Here is a 22,687-nt window from a genome sequence, read left to right as displayed (position 1 = left end):
CTACAAATATATGTAATTGTGCTTGATAAAATGTTCCTAAAAATCTCATGATTTTTCAATGAGAAATAGATTTCTCATTAGTTATTTTAAAATGTAAATTTACGTGTTTTTTTGGTTTGTTTGTTTCCTCAGCTTCCAATAAAAACAGGACAGCAGAACACACATACCAAAGTTAGCACTGAGCACAACAAGGAATGTCTTATCAATATTTCCAAATACAAGTTTTCTTTGGTTATAAGTGGCCTCACCACTATCTTAAAGAATGTTAACAATATGGTGAGTATTTGCTTTACTGTTTTATGGGGGAATTTGGTTTGTTTTCTATTTTAAAATTTGGAGCAACATATTTTGAAGTATGTAAAGTCATTTTCTGTGGACTCTGGATGTAAAGATTTGTCTTAACTTGTGGATAAGTGCAGATAACCTTTTAACTTTCTTTTTAGATTTTAATTCTTTTGTTTTAGATACTTGTTTTATTTGTGACTCTATCTACTGTTCGATTTTTCTGAAATTAGAATTTCATACAGATTTTGTCATATATGAATTGACTATAATAATCTATTTAAATCTTTTCCTTAGCTTGTCATTTGAATATTTACATATCAGATTGTCCTAGTCCAAAGGAGTTGGTAAATAAAATATGACTTTGTAGTCCTAAAATGTGAAGTGCTTTTGTGAAGATACTGTTTATTTCCTTCCTCCTGTAACCTGTGGCAGATTCCATTGTAGAGAGTCTGTGTGAAAACAGTTTTCCTTAGATACCAATTTCATCAAGTATTTCCACTGTCAAAAGCTCATAATTGCTTCTTTTATTCCTTGCTTTATAAAATTTGGTTACATTCCCTAGACTTCAGCATACTCCTGCTGTTTTCTCTGTGTCCCTTTGAACATACTGTCAATATTTTTCCTGTCCTGTCAGGTGGTTCTTTCCTCTGTGTCAGTTCCTATCTAAAATCTGCTTCATGCTCAGTTCAGAACAGCCGATCTGGATATATCTTGATTAACTCCCAAACTGCTCAGCTTGTTTTGAGCACTTAAAACCACAATTTTTATTGTTTGTATTGAGCAATGAAACTGATTTTTGGTTGTAGATTGTGAAAATCAGTAAGTACCATTTTCATAGTCATATCATCTTTGGTGTGTTTTGTTTCTGAAAAGTTGATTAGAAGCTATCCCAGAGTTACAAAATTGGTAAACTGGAGGTGTGGTCAGTCCTTTGCTTTACAAAGATATTTTCTCTTTATGGAAAAAAAAAATAAGATTTTCTGAGAAAAGCAGAACTTCTTATAAACATGTATAGTGCTTTACAGAAATACATTTAAGATTTTATGGAGCTATTCTGTTACACAGTGTGTGGGTCATAGTGATAGGATTTTGCTTATATAAATAAGTGGACATGTTTCCAGTCAGATTGAAAATGTTTTGGTATTTGGACCCTTCTTTTAAAAATGAAAACAGTATTGCGATATTGGCATTCATTTCATGCTTATTGAGTAAATTAAATTGTGGAAGCCATAATCTCTTGTTGGTAAATAGCATAGTGAATATTTAAGACTTACTGTAATTGATGTTATAGCATTTTGTTGCTATAAGAGTTTAGGCTTTGATTTTTTTTGATTATTTTGTGGCATCAAAGTATGGTTAAACATTTAACATTCTAGTAAAGATCTATATATCTAAATCCTATATATTTAAAAAACATTGTTCAAACCTGCTGCTGCTGCTAAGTCGCTTCAGTCCTAAATTGTACTTAAAAACTAGCAGAACATGGGACTTTCCTATTGTTACCATTTCTTTAATGGTGTTCATTTCAAAGTACATTTACTACATATTTTAAAAGTATAAATTAGAGTATCTTTTACTGTGGCAGACTAATGGCAGATTGTAGTAAATTCCAGCATTTTTGTTTGCCTGAGAATTTTGTGTGAGCATTAGGATAAAATCAGAAATAATAGATTTAAATATAGTATAATCTGGGAGATAAAATAGCACACTGTTGATTTTCTTGATCCTTAGTCCCTCATTTTTCAGATGTGTGCTGATTTGTAGTGGGGAGTAATAACCAACTTTTATGTTCTGAATATCTTTTCTTTTAGAGAATATTTGGAGAAGCTGCTGAAAAAAATTTATATCTCTCTCAGTTGATTATATTGGATACACTGGAAAAATGTCTTGCTGGAGTAAGTGAATCTGTTCTTGAATAGGCATGTTTTATGAATTCAGTTTTGAGAATGATCTGATGTACTGAGTGAAGCATAGATGTGGACAAGAAGAGTCATGGAGTAAAACATGAAAATGAGTTTTGTTTGCAGAGCAGACAGGGTAGCATAGAGAAGTTTTCAAGAAAAAATTATATTCTCTTCTTTTGTAAATTAAATGTTAAGATTACTTATAAGTAATAAAGTTTATGTTTATAAAGTTAAGTTGGAGTCATATCTCTCAGGTTTTTTAGAAAAAAATTTTATAGAAAAGTCACTATTTCATTTAATTAATTTCTCCAGTGGTTAGGCCTGTGGCATTGCTTGGCTGTCAAAAAATGTGATGTTAAAGACCACGAGAATCTTATTTCCCCTGTATGAATCTGATTTTAATATTTTACTTTTCAAATTTATGATAAAGAGAACTTAAATTTAAGCTGTTATATTGCTGATAGATCCTACCTTAAAAACACTTTTTATGTAAATATGAACATATAAAATAGATACGTGGAGGATTGTGTGGGTGTGTTAGTCACTCAGTCGTGTCCGACTCTTTGTGACCACACAGACTGTAGGCCACCAGGCTCCTCTGTCCATGGAATTCTCCTTGCAAGAATACTGGAATGGGGTGCCACTCCCTTCTCCAAGAGATCGTCCCAGTCCAGGGACTGAATCCTGGTCTCTTGCTTGGTAGGCAGATTCTTTACCATCTGAGCCGCCAGGGAAGACCATGTGGAGGAATCGTTGAACACAAAGCAGCTGTTTCTCATGTCTCCTCTGAATAGTTACCTCAGAGTTTTCAACCATGACTTAATCAGAATTTTTTCAAGAAGATTGGTTGTATAGAGCATAGTGTTTCTATATTTCAACAGCTTTAACTCTTCCTGGAAAATAGTAGAAGTTTATATAAATATATAAATTTTATATTTATTTTTAAAATTATTTTATATTTATTCATATTAAATTTTATATTAATACTTTAATACCTCCATTTTAAAGATCTGTCTCTTCAATATGTATTGGGGTTAACTTATTTCTTAGAAGATTATAATCTCCCTTCCTTTGAGCTATCTTTTGCTTTTATTCTAAATTGCTTCTCTCTTTCACATGTTAAAGTTGTTCTCTATAGTAAACCTAGATAAGAAAGGACTTTGACATATGAGCACTGATCCGTTGAGAAGAGAGAAAACAGTCACAGATGTTTAAGGAACGTGTAGGATAGGGAGTTAAGACAATACATACTCTTCATACAACGGTAGATCCTTAGGGACGAGAACTATTTCAGACGATAGGCCGCAAAACCTAAGTGTGGTGTTTTAAATTCTTTTATTGATCCTTATCCATATTCCTAAATTGTGAGACAATGCTTATAAATTTTCTACTTAAATTGGCGGTGAGCTAATTTCGTTTTAGCTTTGCGTTGTCTCTCAATTTGTGATGAGCTGTCATTCATTTGTAAAATGGGGTGGAAGAGCAGAAAACTTGTTAAATGTTTAATAGAATGATGAAAGTTTGAAGGTACGTGATTTTTTTTTTAACTTCTCTTGAATCCATTTTTTGTAGTGATCTTGCTACTTTGTAGTTACCAATACATCTATGACACCCATGTTTGAATGCAAGTAGGCTGGTTTGTTGCCTCTTCAGTTCTACATCTTTTCTCCATTAACATTTATAATCAAGAGGTCCTGGTAAATGTATTTTGGAGAATGATCACTGATATCATTGGCCTCAGTTTAATTTGATACTCTTTGGAGATAGCCAAAATGAAGCTCTACTAAGTGGACATGGTATAACTTATATAATCCATAAAATAGACATTATCTTGCTTTGCTCTACTATTGAAAATGTATAATTGTTTCATTAAATTTTTAATTAAAAATAGTATTGTTCATGTTATTGAACAGTTGTGTTTTTCTGGATTGCCTTCATTAACTCTTTTGATTTTCCTTTTTATTTTTTATTCTTAACCTTTTTTTTTTAAGTAGGTCCTTGCTGGTTATTTATTTTCCTTTTTAGATCAAAGTAAGTTGAGGCTTAAGAAGAACTGAGCCCTATAAGTACATGTTTATCATATCAGTAGTTGAAATAAAAGTGAACAGATACTTAACAGTATTATGATTAAAATCAAAATTTCATAAGTAAAATTTTGTAGACTGAAGAATCTTAAGTATTTTTGTTCCTATATATATGACCATTGGATTTCCCAGGTGGCTCTAGTGGTAAAGAACTCACCTGCCAATGCAGGAGACATAAGAGATGCAGGTTCAGTCCCTGGGCTGGGAAGATCCCATGGAAGAGCACATGGGAACCCACCCCAGGATTCTTACCTGGAGAATCCCACGGACAGAAGAGCCTGCCAGGCTACAGTCGTAAAGAGTCAGCCTGAGGTGATGGCATACTTGCACACACACATGCATATGACCATTATTCAAAACTTGAACGCTTCTAGGGCTTCCCTGATAGCTCAGTTGGTAAAGAATCCACCTGCAATGAAAGAGACCCTGGTTCGATTCCTGGGTTGGGAAGATCCGCTAGAGAAGAGGTATGCTACCCACTCTAGTATCTATGGACTTCCCTTGTGGCTCAGCGGGTCAAGAATCCACCTGCCATGTGGGAGACCTGGGCTCGATCCTGGGATTGGGAAGATCCCCTGGAGAAGGGAAAGGCTACCCACTCCAGATTCTGATCTGGAGAATTCCGTGAGCTGTATAGTCCATGGGGTTGCAAAGAGTGAGTAAATTCCACTTCACTCACATACCTTTTATTTGTTTATTAATTGGACTTAGTTTCAAGTCTAGTTGGTTTGGTTAGCGTATAAATAAGAAAGAACATTGTAACTCAAATTTTGCAGTTTTTTAAATATTTTGTAATATCTATTTACTTTTCATGTATTTCAATGTATATATCTGAAAGCTTTGTATCTAAAAGCTTCTGGAATGCAGTTACAGATTTGAGCATAGCACAGTTAGAGAAATTTGTTGTCATCTTGCTTGGCATTATCAAAATCGTCATTCATATAAGGATACTAAGCCATTAGGTAAAATATTGGGGTGGAATAGTGTATTTTCACGGTAGCTTATTCATTGGTTGTTTTGTTAATTGCAGATAGATTTACTTTACAAAGTAGAGATCTTAGTGTTAACACCAAAGATATCGTTAACAGAGGTACCACCCGTCATATGTACTTCTGGTATGATGTAATATGAACTATAATGAATTTTGCTTAGTGTTTAACCTGACTCTAATGAGACCATTAGATGTAGTCCCTGGTGGCTCAGACAGTAAAACGTCTGCCTGCAATGCGGGAGACCCTGGTTCGATTCCTGGGTCGGGAAGATCCCCTGGAGAAGGAAATGGCAATCCACTCCAGCACTCTTGCCTGGAAGATCCCATGGACGGAGGAGCCTGATAGGCTACAGTCCATGGGGTCGCAAAAAGTCGGACACGACTGAGCAACTTCACTTTCACTTTCACTAAGACCATTAGGTTTAGATTCCAGCTTAACAGGAAATGTAGCAACTAGAAGAGCAAGTTACATCACTAAGACATAATCAGATCAGTAATATAGAACATTTTATGAGACAACTGATCTGTTTTCTTTAAAAAAAAAAAAAAGGTCAGTGTTACAGAAAATAAAAATGGTGTACATAGAGTGTGAGGGGAAGTACTTTGAGGATAAAGAGACTAAAGGAGTGTAACGATCATGCTGCAGTCAAACCTTTTTTGGACCCTGGTTGAGAAAAACTTGAACAGCTATGAAAGACATTCAGCAGGGCAGTGGCAAAATTTGGATATGAATTGGCTATTAGCTGATATGAGGGAATTTTTTACTTTTCCTAGTATGATTGCATTGAAGTTGGAGAATTTCCTTGTATTTAAGTGATATTAAAGTAAGGTAGTATTGAAGTTATGGTGTTCGTTATTTACTTTGAAATGGTTAAACCAAAACGAAATTATTTGCAGTAAGTAATATCTGTCTGTTTTGGTCAGTCTCCCTAAAGGTAGATGTGATTGTCCAGCTTGGAATTAATTTGGTTGTTGAGACAGATGAATAAATGTGCTCATCAGTGTATATGAATCAAGTTTATTTAGGACTCATAGTAAACTAGGATTCCCAGGAGTGGGAGAGCTTACTCAGGGGAACAAATATAGGAACAAGCAGAAATGTAGGTCCTGAGGGGATTGATGGGCTATCTCAACTTTTATTGTGATTAAGAGGTGAAAGATGGAGCCATCTTTTTTTATTAAACCAACTGTAGATAAATAGACCAAACATGATGAAATATTAACAATTGTGGAATCTAGGTGATGAGTATAAGGGTGTAAATTATTCTATTTCAATTATGTATGTTTGAAATTTTTCATTATAGAAAATATTTACATGTAAGTTTAAGAAAGTTTTAGAATTACGTGATTGTTTCTATTTTAGCAACCAAAGGACACAATGAGATTAGATGAAACGATGCTGGTCAAACAGTTGCTGCCAGAAATCTGCCATTTTCTTCATACTTGTCGTGAAGGAAACCAACATGCAGCTGAACTTCGGAATTCTGCCTCTGGGGTGTTATTTTCTCTTAGCTGCAACAACTTCAATGCAGTCTTTAGTCGAATTTCTACCAGGTTAGTGTGCAAATTTTCACAGGAATGTTGTAAGTATAAATTTTGTCTTCATTTAAAAAAAAAAGGTTGATAGGAACAAGTTTAATGTGGGCTTTTGTTAAAATTTCATGCATTATCACATGATATTGTGATCTTGGTGGGTACAATTAAATATGAAAATGAAAATGTTAGTTGCTCAGTTGTGTTGACTCTTTGCTACCCCATGGACTGTTGCCTCTGTCCATGGAATTCTTCAGGCAAGAATACTGGAGTGGGTAACCATTCCCTTCTCCAGGAGATATTCCTGACCTAGGGATTGAAGCCGGGTCTCCTGCATTGCAGGTAGATTCTTTAACATCTGAGCCACCAGGGAAGCCCAAATTAATCACAATTAAATGTGAGAGTACTGTAATAAGCTTGAAAGTATAAATTTTAGGAAGAAAATATCACCTATGATCAAGTTTTTTTTTTAATACTAAGTATGAATTTTTAGTTTGGCTTTTTAAGCATGTTATTCCTTTTTATTAAAGTAGTCAAATCAGAATAATTGATGAGTAGTCAGAATTCTAACGATATTTAAAGCTCTGATCCTTCTCACAAGATCCTAGGTTACCAAAAACAAAATCCAAAAAACCAAACCAGCAATGTGGGAACCACAAGAAAGTAATTGCAAAGTAGAATTTTCTAGAAAGTGAACTGTGAAAGCTCCCATTTGTTGAACATTTACAGCATGTGCTATGCTATTTTATCCTCACAGTATCCCTGAAATGTAGGTGGTAATTATCCCATTTTACAGGTAATCAAACTAATACTGAAGAAGTAATCAAGGCAGTGTGCCCAACAGCGGAGGTCCCCAAATTTCTAAGTCAGACTGCCTTCAGAGTCTGTTTGTTCTATTGTACTAGGCTGCTTTCCTATACTTCTGTTTTAGCCTATTTTGATGAAATCCTTTTTTATAATATATACTGCTGTACTTTAAAATTGTATGATAAATATAATTGAAGCTTTTATTGAAAATTAGAAGTCATCATATGATCATTTGTTCTGATATGCTACAAATGGAGAGGTGAGTAGAGAATTGTAACCAATGGTAGCAAGTCTCTCTGGAACTTAATTTCATGTAGATGATTTGCCTTTTTTATGCAAGTAGAGTCAAACAGGTCCTTAATTATGACCAAGTAGGAAGCATAACATAAATCACTTAGTGCTTCAGTGAATCAGAGACTAATACATAATAGAGAAAAGCAATCTTCCTTGCTTAATGATACCTACAGCTTTAATTTGTGTTGTGTGAGCGAACATTGGATTTCCATGAGTCAGCTTAGTTCATTCTCATGTTGTTTTGCAATAGGTGTGAGTGAGAAATATACATCATAGCTTGAGAATTTGTGCTATGGTTTTTAGGGGGAATCAGCTAACTTCAAAATCCTGCAGTCTTTTTATGGCATTTCTGTAGTCATGATTCTGGGCAACAGTATTCTTCAACTTCTCAGAATTCTGGTGCTGAGAAAATTAAAATTTTATTTAATGTTACAATATGACTGATAATGTAGAGTCATGTTTATATAATGGAACAATGTCTTCATGAACACTTAAGTGTTAACATTTCATATTCTGAGTAACACCGGTTGAAGGGCAAGGTAGCAAACACCTAGGTAATAGGAGGCATTAAAATAATAAAAAACAAAACCCCTTCTTTGTTTAGGTGATACTAGACCAGTCTTACTTTTTAAAATCATCTTACACTGAAGGTAGAAAATGATCAAAAGAATAAAATGTTTTTAGTCTATCTAAGCATGAATTGCTTTAATAAAACACAGCAGATGCCCCACCTCTGAAAACTTTAAAAATCTTCTGGTCTCCAAATGTTCTATTTTGCAGCATTAGCACATGTAAAAATAGGCAACTTTTGTGTGTTTCCTGAATCTAGTTCACTCTTTCCAGAATAGAAGTTAATAAGTCTCCAGAATAAGCTAGTTTCTTTATCTTTCGGGGGACACAGACTGCTCAGAAATGGAATCTGTGAAATTTATGTTTCAGACAACTGCGTTTGCTGTTTCATCTAGCTTATGCCAGGAATAGGAGCTGATCTTATTAGAGGGTCACTTACCTAAAAAGACCATTATGATGGTTTAACTTAGATGGAGTTATCCTGTGACACTCCAGTGTCATAGCATTAGGTGACTTAAAATATGCAAGAAATTGAAATGACATTTCTTTCTGAAGATAGATTTTATACTTTGTATAATCAATGGCATGAGAATTTGTTGTGTTTGGCCATTCTACCTACCTATGGATGTTTCTCTTTTAGGATTAACATTAGCTTTTGATATTTCTGTCATTGCTTTTCTTTCAGGAAATAATATGAATTACAGATCTTAAGATAATTTTTTTATTCTGCTAAAGTATATATCATGTTCTGTGGCTTATAGTATTCTTTTATGTAGACCATTAGCTGCTTTCTCCACTGAATTGCCTGTTTTATGGTTGGAGGGTCCTAAAGACCCAAATTATGTCTGATTTGAAATATCACCAGAAGCAGAAGACTCAGTCACTCTGAAAGTTCTATTTGACTCTTTTACAAGTCTGCTTTTTTTTTTTAGTGGTTTATTAAATATTCTTTTTTATAGTTTAATATTTCTTCTTGTATGTCTAATTATTTAAAATGTTCTTATTTACTTTCTCTTTAAGATTATTAAATAATCTCATTTGTTTCTATGTGCCAACTCTCATTCACAGTGAATTGTTTCTCTCTGTTTTGTAAACTGTGATTTATCTTTAGTGCAGAGTGTATTTTCTTTGGAAATCTCTTGTCACCTGGGACTCTTGAGAGTATCCTAATGATGGTTTTGCATTTGCCAAGTGCCCAGTTTTGGACCCATGTTTTTGTTAATTTCTCAGTCCCAGATTGTATGGGTAGTACAAATGTGGCCCTCAAATCCTTGCAAGGTGACAGCTCTGGGTGACTTTTTCCTCTACTCAAAGCTTAGGGAGAGCAGACAGACTTCTTTTGCTGGTAAATCCCTACCCCCACCCCCCCTTTTTTTTTTCTCCCTGTCTCCCTTTCAGTCTCTCTATCTTTTTTCAGGAAGTGCCTAGCTCTTTCTAGCCATGTTTTATGCAAGACCCTGGTTCTGCTTCCTGCATTGTTAGGGTTCAGGGTTTTGTATCCAGTCTTATGTGGATGTTTAGCCCCACACCCCTAGTTTAAGGAGAGGAGAAACTTAACCAACTCTCACCCTTTTGTTGGCCAGATCATCCCTTCAGAACCATCTCTGGTTTTCAGTTTCCTTTCCATTTCTGGGCTTGGGTGGGTAAATAGCATTTGTTTTGCTTTATTTCTATACATTTAAAATATCTGTTTGTTGTTGTTCAGTTTATCTAGTCTTTTTAGATGTTTTAGTGATAGGTTTTCCAGTTCATTTCTTTTGACCATAATACCTTTTTATTTGATTTCTCTGCCTTATAAATTCCCCAAATGCCCCTTCCTAGTGATAATAACAACTGTAAAAGGAATTAAACTTCCCTTCCATTTTTCACAAACAACCACCAGAGTTAGCTTTTCAAAAGTTGGTGTTGCTGATTTGCTAAGTTGTGTTTCCTAAGGAGTCATATTCCATATTTTTAGGCTCTTTGCAGCAGCTGTAGAATTTGTAGCATATAAATCAGTTTTGAGGACCTTCTCATTCCCAGTGTGAACTGCTAAGCTTTTCTCACCCTGATGATAAGAAGAACATTAGTGTAAGTGCTTAGAGTAATTTTACTGTTAGCTATACATCTGTAGGCTGAAGTGAGTGAAAGAAGAATTTGAGAAGGAAGAGATAGTATTGATTTCATTTTTTAGCAACTGAAGGTTTAATGAGATGATAATGTCAATTTTAAATTATACTGCATTGGTTACAATTTGAGCTAATATTTTAAATAAAATCATGTAGTGTTTGTGCTTTTTTACCATCAATCAATTCAATTTGTTGAATTCAGAATTTTGAACTATCCTAAAACTTCAGTTGATAGATTATTTTTGGTTTTTTACTTTTCAGGTTACAGGAATTGACTGTTTGTTCAGAAGACAATGTGGATGTTCATGATATAGAATTGTTACAGTATATTAATGTGGATTGTGCAAAGTTAAAACGACTCCTGAAGGGTAAGTGTAAATGAATGATGTATGTGAAATGGATCACTGTGGGTGAAAAATAAGTATTTTGAATGTACTAATTGAACTAATAATGTTGAGGTAGAACATCAAAATGGGTTTTATAAGGCAAATGACCTTGAGAAGTGGATAGTAATACTTTATGGTTCAGTAATTTTTGAACCTTTGCAAATAATACAGTAATGAATATCTTAAGTCTTGGCAATGTAGAGTTTTTGTTCAACTGCAGTTTTTGCTTTTTCTCTATTAAAGAGAATGTGAAGATGCTGTTATTTAATTTTTCTAGAATTTCATCTCAAGGATAGTTATGTGTTATAGAAGTTATTTGTTTAGTGTAGTGCTAAAAGCAGATAGTTTAGCAGGGTATAAAAGTTTCATTGCAGATGGAACCAGAAGATTGTGCTTTTATGATGAGAGCAGAAATTGAGTCAGGAATCTCATTTCTGATATTCTGTTTCCAACTCTGTTATGACCTTACTGACTGACTTTATAGCATTTCAAAGTCTTTTATTCTTTCAGTGCTTAGTTTTGCTTCCTTATAGAACATATCAATAGTAGTCACATGTGGGAATATGCCTCTGTGCAATGTGTAATGCCTAATGTGTAATTTTAAAGCTTTGAAGAATGCTTTCTATCATTATGTTGACTGAAATGAACTATCAGAAGGAATTGAGAGGGTTTTTGGTGGTAAGCAGGAATGTGTTAATATAAATCAAATAACACTGAGTATTATGAATATACTGAGTATAAATGCCTAAATTCATTTCACAGAAATTGTTTTTTAATTTTATGTAATATTGGATTCTGGCTAATTTAAATGTGAAACTTTATAGTATGTGATTCATACTTATTTTTATTTTACTTTGTATATTGATTAAGGAATTGTCAACAGTGTTTTTTAATGTTTGACCTGGAAGGAGATTTAGTTATACTACCTTTGAAAACTAACAGTTCTGCAGTGCAATTTTCAAAGTACCATGTTTAGTTTTCCTAACACTTGCTTTAAACTCAACAACCATTTCACCAAAGATGTAAAAAAAAACTGTATCTATATAGGTGAATACCATAAGGCTGTGTTCCAGCTATATTACCATTGTTCAGAATTTATGATTTTAGGCCATTACCATGATAAAACCAAGCAATGCTTACCTCACGTTTCAGTAGCTTTAATTAAGGAGAAATGAATCATTTTAGCTGTTACATCCCTAGTGGCTCAGACGGTAAAGAATTCTGCCTGCAATGCAGCAGACCTGGGTTTGATCCCTGGGTTGGGAAGATTCCCTGGAGGAGGGCACGGCAGTCCACTCCAGTGTTCTTGCTTGGAGAATCCCCATGGACAGAGGTGCCTGGTGGGCTGTAGTACATGGGGTTGCAGAGAGTTGGACACAACTGAGTGACTAAGCACAGCATAGACAAGTAGACAGTAGTTGTTTTAGATTATAATAAACCACCACTCAATTCAGTGTAAATTTCAGGATTTTAATATTTATTATTAAACATTGAAAAGTTAAGGAATGATAATATTTAGATATTTTCTCTATGTATAAAATTTAAGAAATGTGAGGTTTTTTTTCATAGCTGTTCAGCGACATGTGGGAAATCTAGTCCAGAGTGCTTGTGGATAGGTATTTGTTTAAAAGATCAGTTTCTTAGAAATGTTTAATACATAATAATTAACTGATGGTTCTCCGTGCACAATGAGAGAAACTAAGTGTATGGATAAATTACTTTCTTTTTATTGTGGTAAGTTATCCCCATTGAATGCAGCTTCCTTATGAGCATAAATTTATAGAATTTTTGCTGATAAATATGACATATAAAGCCAGTATTAACCAGACCAGCAAAAGATGGTTCTATACAGTCATGGTGAAAGGAATGGAAACTTCCTGTAGTATGAATAGTAAAAGTAATAATGTGTTTTAAATTCAATTCAGCAGCTTTTGTTGAGAAACTATATGTAAGAAACCATGCTGATTGCTGGGATTACAAAGATTAATAAAATATTGAGTCTCTCCCTTTGGAGCTCATGACCTGGTTTATGAGACAAATATATTATCAGATTATTTGCAAAGCAGTGTGGCAAAGCTAATAGAGTGAGTATGTGAGAGAAGAAGTGTGTATGTGTTTAGGGGCAGGAGATGTTAAAAGCAAGATTGACAGGTACAACAGTACATCATATCACATTAATAAAAACATAGTAACATTTGTTGCATTTTCAGTATGTGCCATACATCACCCTGTGCAATTTACCTGCTCTTTCTCATCGATAATCACAAGAACCCTATGAAACAGATGTTACTATTATCATCCTTTATATTGATGAGGAAACTGAGGCCTAAGTAACATTTCCAAGATGATACATCTGTTGAGTGGCAGGATAAAGATTCAGTTCACATCTGCATCTCTAGCTCCAAAGTACTTAACTGCTGTATTATTTTGCTTATGGGTAATGAGGCTTTGTTTTAGTGGCTGTGGGAAGTGATGCAAAGGTTTTTGGGTGGGAATTACCTTGATCTGTGTTTTATTTTAGATATGCCACTTTGCTTGAAATTTGCAGGATGATTTGATAGAAAGTTGCATGAACTTCTGGGACTTGGTTGTGTAGTAATGTGACGTTGAATTAAGGATAGTGGAGGTCTGGATGGAATGGGATAGAGTGGGGACCAATTTGATATGGTATTTAGGATGAAGAATATATAATCTTTGAGTAGAATACATTGCATAGCTTTTGGTGATTAATTAGGTGAGTGAGTGAGTGAAAGTTGCTCAGTCGTGTCCCACTCTTTGCTATCCAGGCCAGAATACTGGAGTGGGTCGCCATTCCCTTCTCCAGGGAATCTTCCCAACCCAGGGATTGAACCCAGGTCTCCTGCATTGCAGGCAGATTCTTTTACCAGCTGAGCCACAGGGAAGCCCAAGAATACTGGAGTGGGTAGCCTATCCCTTCTCCAGAAGATCTTCCTCACCTAGGAATCGAACCAGGGTCTCCTGCATTGCAGGTGGACTCTACCAACTGAGCTGTGTTGGTATATATATGCCCTTGACTATAATGAATACTTCAGGGACTTGAATCACATGTGTGTCATTAGCGAAACTGGAAAAGCAAAATACAGAGCCTAAGATGAGAGTTCGAGTTGTGTTTGAAAGCACCTGGAGTCCCATTGAAATCACCAGTGACATGATCCAATGTTCTCGTTCTTTGGCCAGCTGCTTAGGAGAGCTTATTGCATGTATCTCCTGTTTTGTATTTTAGAAATGTCAGTTGCTGCATTCCCGAACTCTTCATTTGTACTATGAGCCTGTAGACTATCAGTTCCCTTTGGGTAGATTGTTGTTTGACTTGTGAATGAAGTATCTCTTAAACCACACCACTGTTGACTGAAAATATGGAAGTTGTATCTGTAAAAAACATTTGAAGAGAAGAATATATTAGTTTTTTAATTGGTATTTTAATTTTTATATATTTAGGAAAGAACAGAAGTGATTGAATATTGTTAACTATACCACTGTGTGTTTAGAAAAGTACCAGGCAGTCAGTTTTGTATCCATGACAGCACGTAGAGGTATTGTTATGTCAGAGAAACTGTATATCCTGAAACTTTCTTAGTAGGTTTCAGTAGTATTAACTATATTTTCTTGCTTGTTCAGATTATTTCTGGTGAATCTTTGTCAACAGTTCCTTTTCAATACAGGTCTATAAAAGTTCCAAAAACCTACCACTTTTTGAATTTTTCAGTTTAAAAATCCTTCAAATAAAGGCTGTTGCTTTAAAGGAAACAAAACAAAACAAAACAAGACTGATGTGGAGAGCAAGTTAATCATTTGGAAGTCCAGAAAAATAAGAAAGCGACTTTTAGGTTTTTTAGACAATTTTATAACTTAAAGACTCATCTTTATCTTGTAAAGATGTTTATGTAATTTAATAAGTATCTGCATTCCTTCATTAAAAGTTATCTTTTTTACAAATGTGGACAGTAATTTTATAGAAGAGGAAAAAAAATTAAATACATTATGTATTTATATGGAGAAATGTTTAGTCTTATTTTTAAAATGCATTGTACTGTTTTGAATAATCAAATCAGTAGAATAAAAGAAATGAACATATTTAATGATAGCAAGGATATGATAAGGACACTTTCACATACTGCTTGGTGGGAGTGGCCTTTGGCCCAGTCCTTACAAAAATCAAGTTGGCAGTATTTATCAAGAACCTTAAAAATATTCATCTCTTGGACTGGACAGTTCTTTTTCTATATATTTATGTGCCTTAAAGGAATAATCAGAATGTGGAAAAGATTTGGATATGAAGTATTAATATTATTTATATTAATAATATTCAAATATACAAAATTGGAAGTTGTTTGAATAACCAGTATCTTAATATGTGGACTTAAATATTAAATATTATTATAATAAAGTCATCAAATATACCCATGAGGAACTTTTAATAATATGGAAGAAGTTGGGGATGTGCTGCTACCAGTAGAATAGTTTGAACAGGTTTGATATGAACAGATTTTCTCAGTTACAGTAAATATATTTGTCTTATATATGTGCATAGGAAAAGGGAAAGAAGAAAATTAACCCAACTGTAAATTATGATTGTCTCTGAATGGTAGAATCATAGATAATGTTTTCTATTTCCCCTAGATTGTTGTGTATTTTTTGAATTTTCTACAATGATTGTGTATTTGATACATTTTTTAAAAAGTGCTTATTATTAGAAACAAAGGAAAAAACTCACAACCTTGAAGTTCAAGGTTGAGTTTTGCCTTTGGTGGACATAACCACTAAGGTTTTTGGTTTATTCTAGTTGTGTTTACCTTTACATGGCTTAAAAAGTAACACTGGCACAAAAGTTTGTGTGTAAGAGGAAAGTTATTTTTGCTAGTACTTCTGAATTGCATTTGTGTTAACTAATTAGTAATTGTAAAGCATTTTTTTTTTCTTTTCCAGAAACAGCATTTAAATTTAAAGCCCTAAAGAAAGTTGCACAATTAGCAGTTATAAATAGCCTGGAAAAAGTAAGTAATAACCTCTTTGGTATTAAAGTTTTGTTAATTTTTGGTTCTAAGTGTTGTTGTCTTCAGTATTTTGAGTCAAAGAGTAATAATTTCACATTAATTTTTAGAAAGAATGCATTGTAATATTCTTCTGGAGGAAATTAGAATTTTGTGATATAATTGGAGCAATATGATATTTTGTTTTCTGTATTAACAATATATTACATAAAACATATGTTTTGTTATTTGTAGGCGTTTTGGAACTGGGTAGAAAATTATCCAGATGAATTTACAAAGCTGTACCAGATTCCACAGACTGATATGGCTGGTAAGGATAATGTCTTTTAAAAATTCTTACTTAATAGATAAAAACCTATCATTTTCCAAGTTATTTTTGTTATTATGGTGCTTTTAATCTTTTCAACTTATGTCAAATAGGAAATGTTATTTTTTTCTTATACTTCTGAATTACCCTCAACCTTTTTCCTTTGAGCAGATAGATTAGTTTTGAAATGAAGCTCTGATCTTTAATTAGTTGTAGATTGGATACCGATGGCATTTTGTTGTAGAGAAGCCCTTTTTTATCCTCTGAGGTTTTATTTCCTATTTAGAGAGAGGGGAATCAAGTAAGAATATCCTCACTTAGAATTCTCAAGACACAACTTCAAGAAGGAGAATAGACTCCTGGAGAATGTCAGTAATTCCCTTTGAGAAGCTAATTAGTCTTTGTTTCTTGGATATAATCACACTTTGCATAGGGCCCTCCACATTTAGACTAAATACCAGTCTGACCATTGTAAAATTTGGACTGTACTAGGCTGGATCAACTTCACCACCCTAGTAGGCGAGAACTAGGAAGTAGGTGAGAACTTCCAGATGTTCAAGCTGGATTTAGAAAAGGCAGAGGAATCAGAGATCGAATTGCTGTCATCCTTTGGATCATAGAAAAAGCACAAGAATTCCAGGAAAACGTCTGCTTCTGCTTTGTTTATGCTAAAGCCTTTGACTGTGTGGATCACAAAAAACTGTGGAAAATTATTAAAAACAGTGGGAATACTAGACCACCTTACTTGCTTCCTGAGAAACCTGTATACAGATCAAGAAGCAACAATTAGAACCAGATATGGAACAATGGACTAGTTCAAAATTGGGAAAAGAGTACCTCAAGGCTGTACATTGTCACCCTGCTTATTTAACTTATATGCGGAATACATCATGTGAAATGCTGGGCTGGATGAAGCACAAGCTGGAATCAACATTGCTGGAAGAAATATCAATAACCTTAGATATGTAGATGATACCACTCTTAAGGCAGAAAGCGAAGAGAAACTAAAGAGCCTCTTGATGAAGATGAAAGAAGAGAGGGGAAAAGCTGGCTTAAACATTTCAAAAAGCTAAGATCATGGCATCTGGTCCCATCACTTCATGGCAAATAGATTAGGAAACAATGGAAACAGTGACAGACTTTATTTTCTTGGGCTCCAAAATCACTGCAGATGGTGACTGCATCCATGAAATTAAAAGACAGTTGCTCGTTGGAAGAAAAGCTGTGACCAACCTAGGTAGCATATAGAAAACAGAGACATTAGTTTGCCAACAAAGATCCGTCTAGTCAAAGCTATGGTTTTTCCAGTAGTCATGTATAGATGTAAGAATTGGACCATAAAGTAAGCTGAGTGCCAAAGAATCGATGCTTTTGAACTGTGGTGTTGGAGAAGACTCTTGAGAGTCTCTTGGCCTGCAAGGAGGTCAAACCAGTCCATCCTAAAGGAAATCAGTCCTGAATACTCATTGGAAGGACTAATGCTGAAGCTGAAACTCCAATACTCTGGCCACCTGATGTGAAGAGCTGACTCATTTGAAATGACATGCTGGGAAAGATTGAGGGCAGGAGGAGAAGGGGACAACAGAGGATGAGATGGTTGGATGGCATCACTGATTCAATGGACATGAGTTTGAGCAAGCTCTGGGAGATGGTGAAGGACAGGGAAGTCTGGCATGGTGCAGTCTGGGGTCTCAAAGAATCAGATGCTGCTGAGCGACTGAACAACAACAGGGTGGATCATGATAACTCTTGTAATACATAGACAGTATAACATTACCTTTTTGATTACCTGAATGAATTTTTTGAGAGTTAAGTGATCTTCCAGGTTTAGCTTTTTAAAATGTGGCCTTTGCTAGTTTTTGAATAGTGTCAGCTTTTAATTTAATGTCAGAGATTTCCTTGTCATCTAATAGTATCATTTAATATTTGTATCTTTTGCATAGAATGTGCCGAAAAACTGTTTGACTTAGTGGATGGTTTTGCTGAAAGCACCAAACGTAAAGCAGCAGTTTGGCCACTACAAATCATTCTGCTTATCTTGTGTCCAGAAATAATCCAGGATATATCCAAGGATGTGGTTGATGAAAACAACATGAATAAGGTGAGGAGGGAAAAGTTATTTCCACTATGTTCAGATGTGAAATGATATTTTTTTTAAAAATTTCATTTGGCCGTGCCGTGCGGCTTGCAGGATCTTAGTTTCCCGACCAGGGATTGAACCTGGGCCCTGGCAGTGAAAGCGCCAAATCCTAACCACTGGATGGCCAGGAAATTCACATGAAGCAATTTACTTTACTCAAGGTATATATTTCTTTAAGCTTAGCATTATGTCCATTTCTAGTTGCATCATTGTGGGTATTTTTTTTGCTGGCCTTAGAAGACATACTTGGACATAAATTTAGTTGGAGGAAAAATATGGTGTTAGTGATAACCCTCATTGATTAAAGATTTAAAACGACCCCATAGTTGCATTCTTTTGCCAGAAAGGATAATATTAAACATAGTATTAAACATAGTTTTCTATAATGATCACTGTAAGGGTTACCCTACTAAAATTCATCACTTTTATGGTGTCTTTGCATGTACTTAGGTTTGTGTCCACTTGGTGCTAATGAAATTGCCTGGTAACTCATTGTAGGCATTCTACAACAGTTTTCACAGCATTTTATTAGAAAAGCAGGGTACCACATATGCCATCTGTAGTGCGCTTGGCACTGTAATAACTGATAATTCTCAGGGGCTCATACTTTTTTAAAAATAAGAACTGGGTATTTAACCTTATTGTTTTATTTGAATTTCTTTATGCAGTTTGTTTTGAGAATACATTCTTTGTAATATAAATATTTAAAATTTATATATTTTTGATACTGGGATAAATACCCTTAGCCGACTAAGCGTGAAATGGACTTCTGCATGAGTTGCCTGTAGATGGAGATGTTCAAAATCAGCTGAATGAATTCAACACTTTGTAGAGATATTGTCTAGGAAATTTATGCATTGACTGGTAAATAAATGAACTGGATAATCCTTGGGAGTCTGTGATGCTTTGGTGCTCTTCTTACATCTATATTCCAATTTACCCATTATAAGGACACCATTTTTCATGTTTCATTGTTTTGGACTCCTTTAATATTTTCTTTTTTGTTTGTTTGTGTTTATTGGGAAAATACACATAGGTAGAAAGCTGTTTTGAGTTCACTAGTGCTCTTAAGTGAATTTGTATTTTAATAATCACAGCTTCATCTTTCCAAATGCTTATTGGTCATTTGTTTATCTTCTGTGAATCACTCATTTTTCTGTTGAATTATTTGTCTTTTATTGATTTGTAGAGTCTCTGTACATTTTTTTACTTGGTTTCTCTTTTTAAACTTTGTTTATGGGTTTTTGTTTTTGCTATTTAGGTATTTAAAATTTCTGTGAAGTCTACTCAGTTTTGCTCTTTTTTTCCCTAGCTTTTTGGGTCAGTTCTCTCCTCTCCAAGATTTGTTTATTCATTTTATTGAGGTATAATTCACATACTAAAAGATTTACCTTTTAAAGTGTATAATTCAGTGGTTTTTAGTGTACTCAACCCAAAGTTGTATAATCATTACCGCTATCTAATTCCAGAAAATTTTCACCGTCACCACAAAACACCTTATGCCTGTTAACAGTCATTCATTATTCCGCTTTCACCCCAGTCCCTGGCAGCCACTGATCTATGTTCTGTCTCTGTATTTGCTTATTCTGGACATTTCGTATAAATGGAGTCATATGCTATGTGACCTTTGTGTCTGGCACCACCCAAGAGTTTTGAAATAGGCATATATATATATATGTGCTGTGCTGTTCTAAGTCGCTTCAGTCGTGTCCGACTCTTTGCTACCCTTTGGACTGTAGCCTCCAGGCTTCTCTGTCCGTGGGGTTCTCCAGGCGAGAATACTGGAGTGGGCTGCCATGCCCTCCTCCAGGGGATCTTCCTGACCCAGGGATCGAGTCCGCATCCTCTATGTCTTCTGCGTTGGCGGGCGGGCTCATTACCCTAATGCCGCCAGGAAGCGTGTGCACACGTGTGCCTGCGTGCAATTCAGGAGGAGGGCGCGGGAACCCACTCCAGTATTCTTGGGCTTCCCTGCTGGCTCAGACAGTAAAGCGTCCACCTGCAATGCAAGAGACCTGGGTTCAATCCCTGTTTTGGGAAGATCCCTTGGAGGAGGGCATGGCAACCCACTCCAGTATTCTGAAGCAACTTAGCATGTATATATATATTTTTTAGTACTTTTGCTAGGTTAAACAATTTAGATCTTAAATCTTTCTAGTTTTAAAAAATGTATTATTTTTAATTTGTTCTCTTTTCTAGTCATATTTCTAATGTGCTAATGAGTGTTAATGGTTATCCTTTGTTCATAGGTGTATCCTTCGATTCATATACATACACATATATGATGGTGGTTATATTTTTTAAATGAAATAATTTTATTTTTTTACTGAAATAATTTTATACATATTACTCTGCATCTTACTCTATTTACTTAAAAGCCAATTTTATCTGTTCCTCAAAATAGTTGATAAGAGATCTAACACATTCATATAAATATTTGGTAATATTCTGTTACACTAATGAGCCTCATTTACTCAACCATTTCAGTGTGAATAGTTAGCTTTTTTTTTTTTTGAGGAACTTTTGTCTCTTTTAAGGTAACTTTTAACAGTTTATTCTTCGATAGAAGATATATTTTTCAGTTTTATCAATAAAGAGTTATGTATATCTATGCATATTTTATTTATAATATATAAATAGGTAGACAGTATGTTTATAATATTTATATATTATCTTCTAATTATTTTTTTTAGTACCTGTGTTTATGAGTTTCCTCATTTCTAATATGTTTACTAGAGTTTATTTATACTGTTGGCCTTTAAAAACTTGGTCTTATAACTTTATATTTTCTAGCATTTATTTTTTGAGGTAATGGTTTAGTTCATCTATTTTCAGCTTTTTAAAAAATTGTAGAACTTTCTAAAGGCTTTGAATTTACTTTTTTGCAGCAGTCTTGGTTTTCAGATGAAGTGTTCTTAATTTTAGTAGTTTCAAATCTCTGATTTCTCTTAAATAATGATACCATATTTGACTTAGAGGAATGTTTTATAGTTTCCAAACTGTTAGTTTTGGGGTGATTTAAAAAATTTAATTGTGGTTAGAAAATAGTGGTACATATTTGTTTAAAAAAGATGTCCCACAGTCATCACAGGAGAATGTATATCATTTCAGTTGGGCACAGAATTTAATATAAATCTTTAAAACGACTCTTGGAACTACCCTATAGGTGGCTTGAGGTAGTATCCTGTGAGAAATGCTTGATTTTACTGGCTGGGCTCCCACAGGTAGTGTTTGGTATGGTGGCAGAGATCCTCCCAGGCTTTGGTAATCATGCTTCAGTCAGTTCATTTCAGTCGCTCAGTTGTGTCTGACTCCTTGTGACCCCATGAATCACAGCCCGCCAGGCCTCCCTGTCCATCACCAAATCCCGGAGTTTACCCAAACTCATGTCCATCGAGTCGGTGCTGCCATCCAACCATCTCATCCTCTGTCGTCCCCTTCTCCTCCTGCCCTCAATCCTTCACAGCATCACAGTCTTTTCCAATGAGTCAACTCTTTGCGTGAGGTGGCCAAAGTACTGGAGTTTTAGCTTCAGCACCAGTCCTTCCAATGAACACCCAGGACTGATCTCCTTTAGGATGGACTGGTTGGATCTTGCAGGCCAAGGGACTCTCAAGAGCCTTCTCCAACACCACAGTTCAAAAGCATCAATTCTTCGGCGCTCAGCTTTCTTCACAGTCCAACTCTCACATCCATACATGACCATTGGGAAAACCATAGCCTTGACTAGACGGACCTTAGTCGGCAAAGTAACATCTCTGCTTTTGAATGTGCTGTCTAGGTTGGTCATAACTTTTCTTCCAAGGAGTAAGCGTCTTTTAATTTCATGGCTGCAGTCACCATCTGCAGTGATTTTGAAGCCCCATAAAATAAAGTCTGACACTGTTTCCACTGTTTCCCCATCTATTTCCCATGAAGTGATAGGACCAGATGCCATGATCTTCATTTTCTGAATGTTGAGCTTTAAGTCAACTTTTTCACTCTCCACTTTCACTTTCATCAAGAGGCTTTTTAAGTTCCTCTTCCCTTTCTGCCATAAGGGTGGTGTTATCTGCCTATCTGAGGTTATTGATATTTCTCCTCGCAATCTTGATTCCAGCTTGTGCTTCTTCCAGCCCCGCATTTCTCATGATGTACTCTGCATATAAGTTAAATAAGCAGGGTGACAATACACAGCCTTGATATACTCCTTTTCCTATCATGGCATCCGGTCCTATCACTTCATGGGAAATAGATGGAGAAACAGTGGAAACAGTGTCAGACTAC

General features: G+C 35.0%; 1 protein-coding gene across 3 annotated transcripts in view; it reads left to right on the top strand.

Annotated features, from left to right (window-relative positions):
* NF1 (neurofibromin 1) overlaps positions 1 to 22,687 on the top strand; it is a 250,845-nt gene that overhangs the window by 56,005 nt on the left and 172,153 nt on the right. For all 3 annotated transcript variants that reach the window (XM_018064268.1, XM_018064270.1, XM_018064269.1), the window contains exons 2-8: positions 133 to 276; positions 2,097 to 2,180; positions 6,628 to 6,818; positions 10,838 to 10,944; positions 15,910 to 15,977; positions 16,209 to 16,284; positions 18,225 to 18,382. In XM_018064268.1, the coding sequence (XP_017919757.1) occupies positions 133 to 276; positions 2,097 to 2,180; positions 6,628 to 6,818; positions 10,838 to 10,944; positions 15,910 to 15,977; positions 16,209 to 16,284; positions 18,225 to 18,382 (828 nt within the window). The remainder of the gene's footprint in view (positions 1 to 132; positions 277 to 2,096; positions 2,181 to 6,627; positions 6,819 to 10,837; positions 10,945 to 15,909; positions 15,978 to 16,208; positions 16,285 to 18,224; positions 18,383 to 22,687) is intronic.

The sequence above is a fragment of the Capra hircus genome, chromosome 19, assembly GCF_001704415.2.
Source record: "Capra hircus breed San Clemente chromosome 19, ASM170441v1, whole genome shotgun sequence".
NCBI classification, from domain to species: Eukaryota; Metazoa; Chordata; class Mammalia; order Artiodactyla; family Bovidae; genus Capra; species Capra hircus.
The sequence above is the reverse complement of the archived record's forward strand: the minus strand, read 5'-3'. Positions and strand labels throughout refer to the sequence as shown.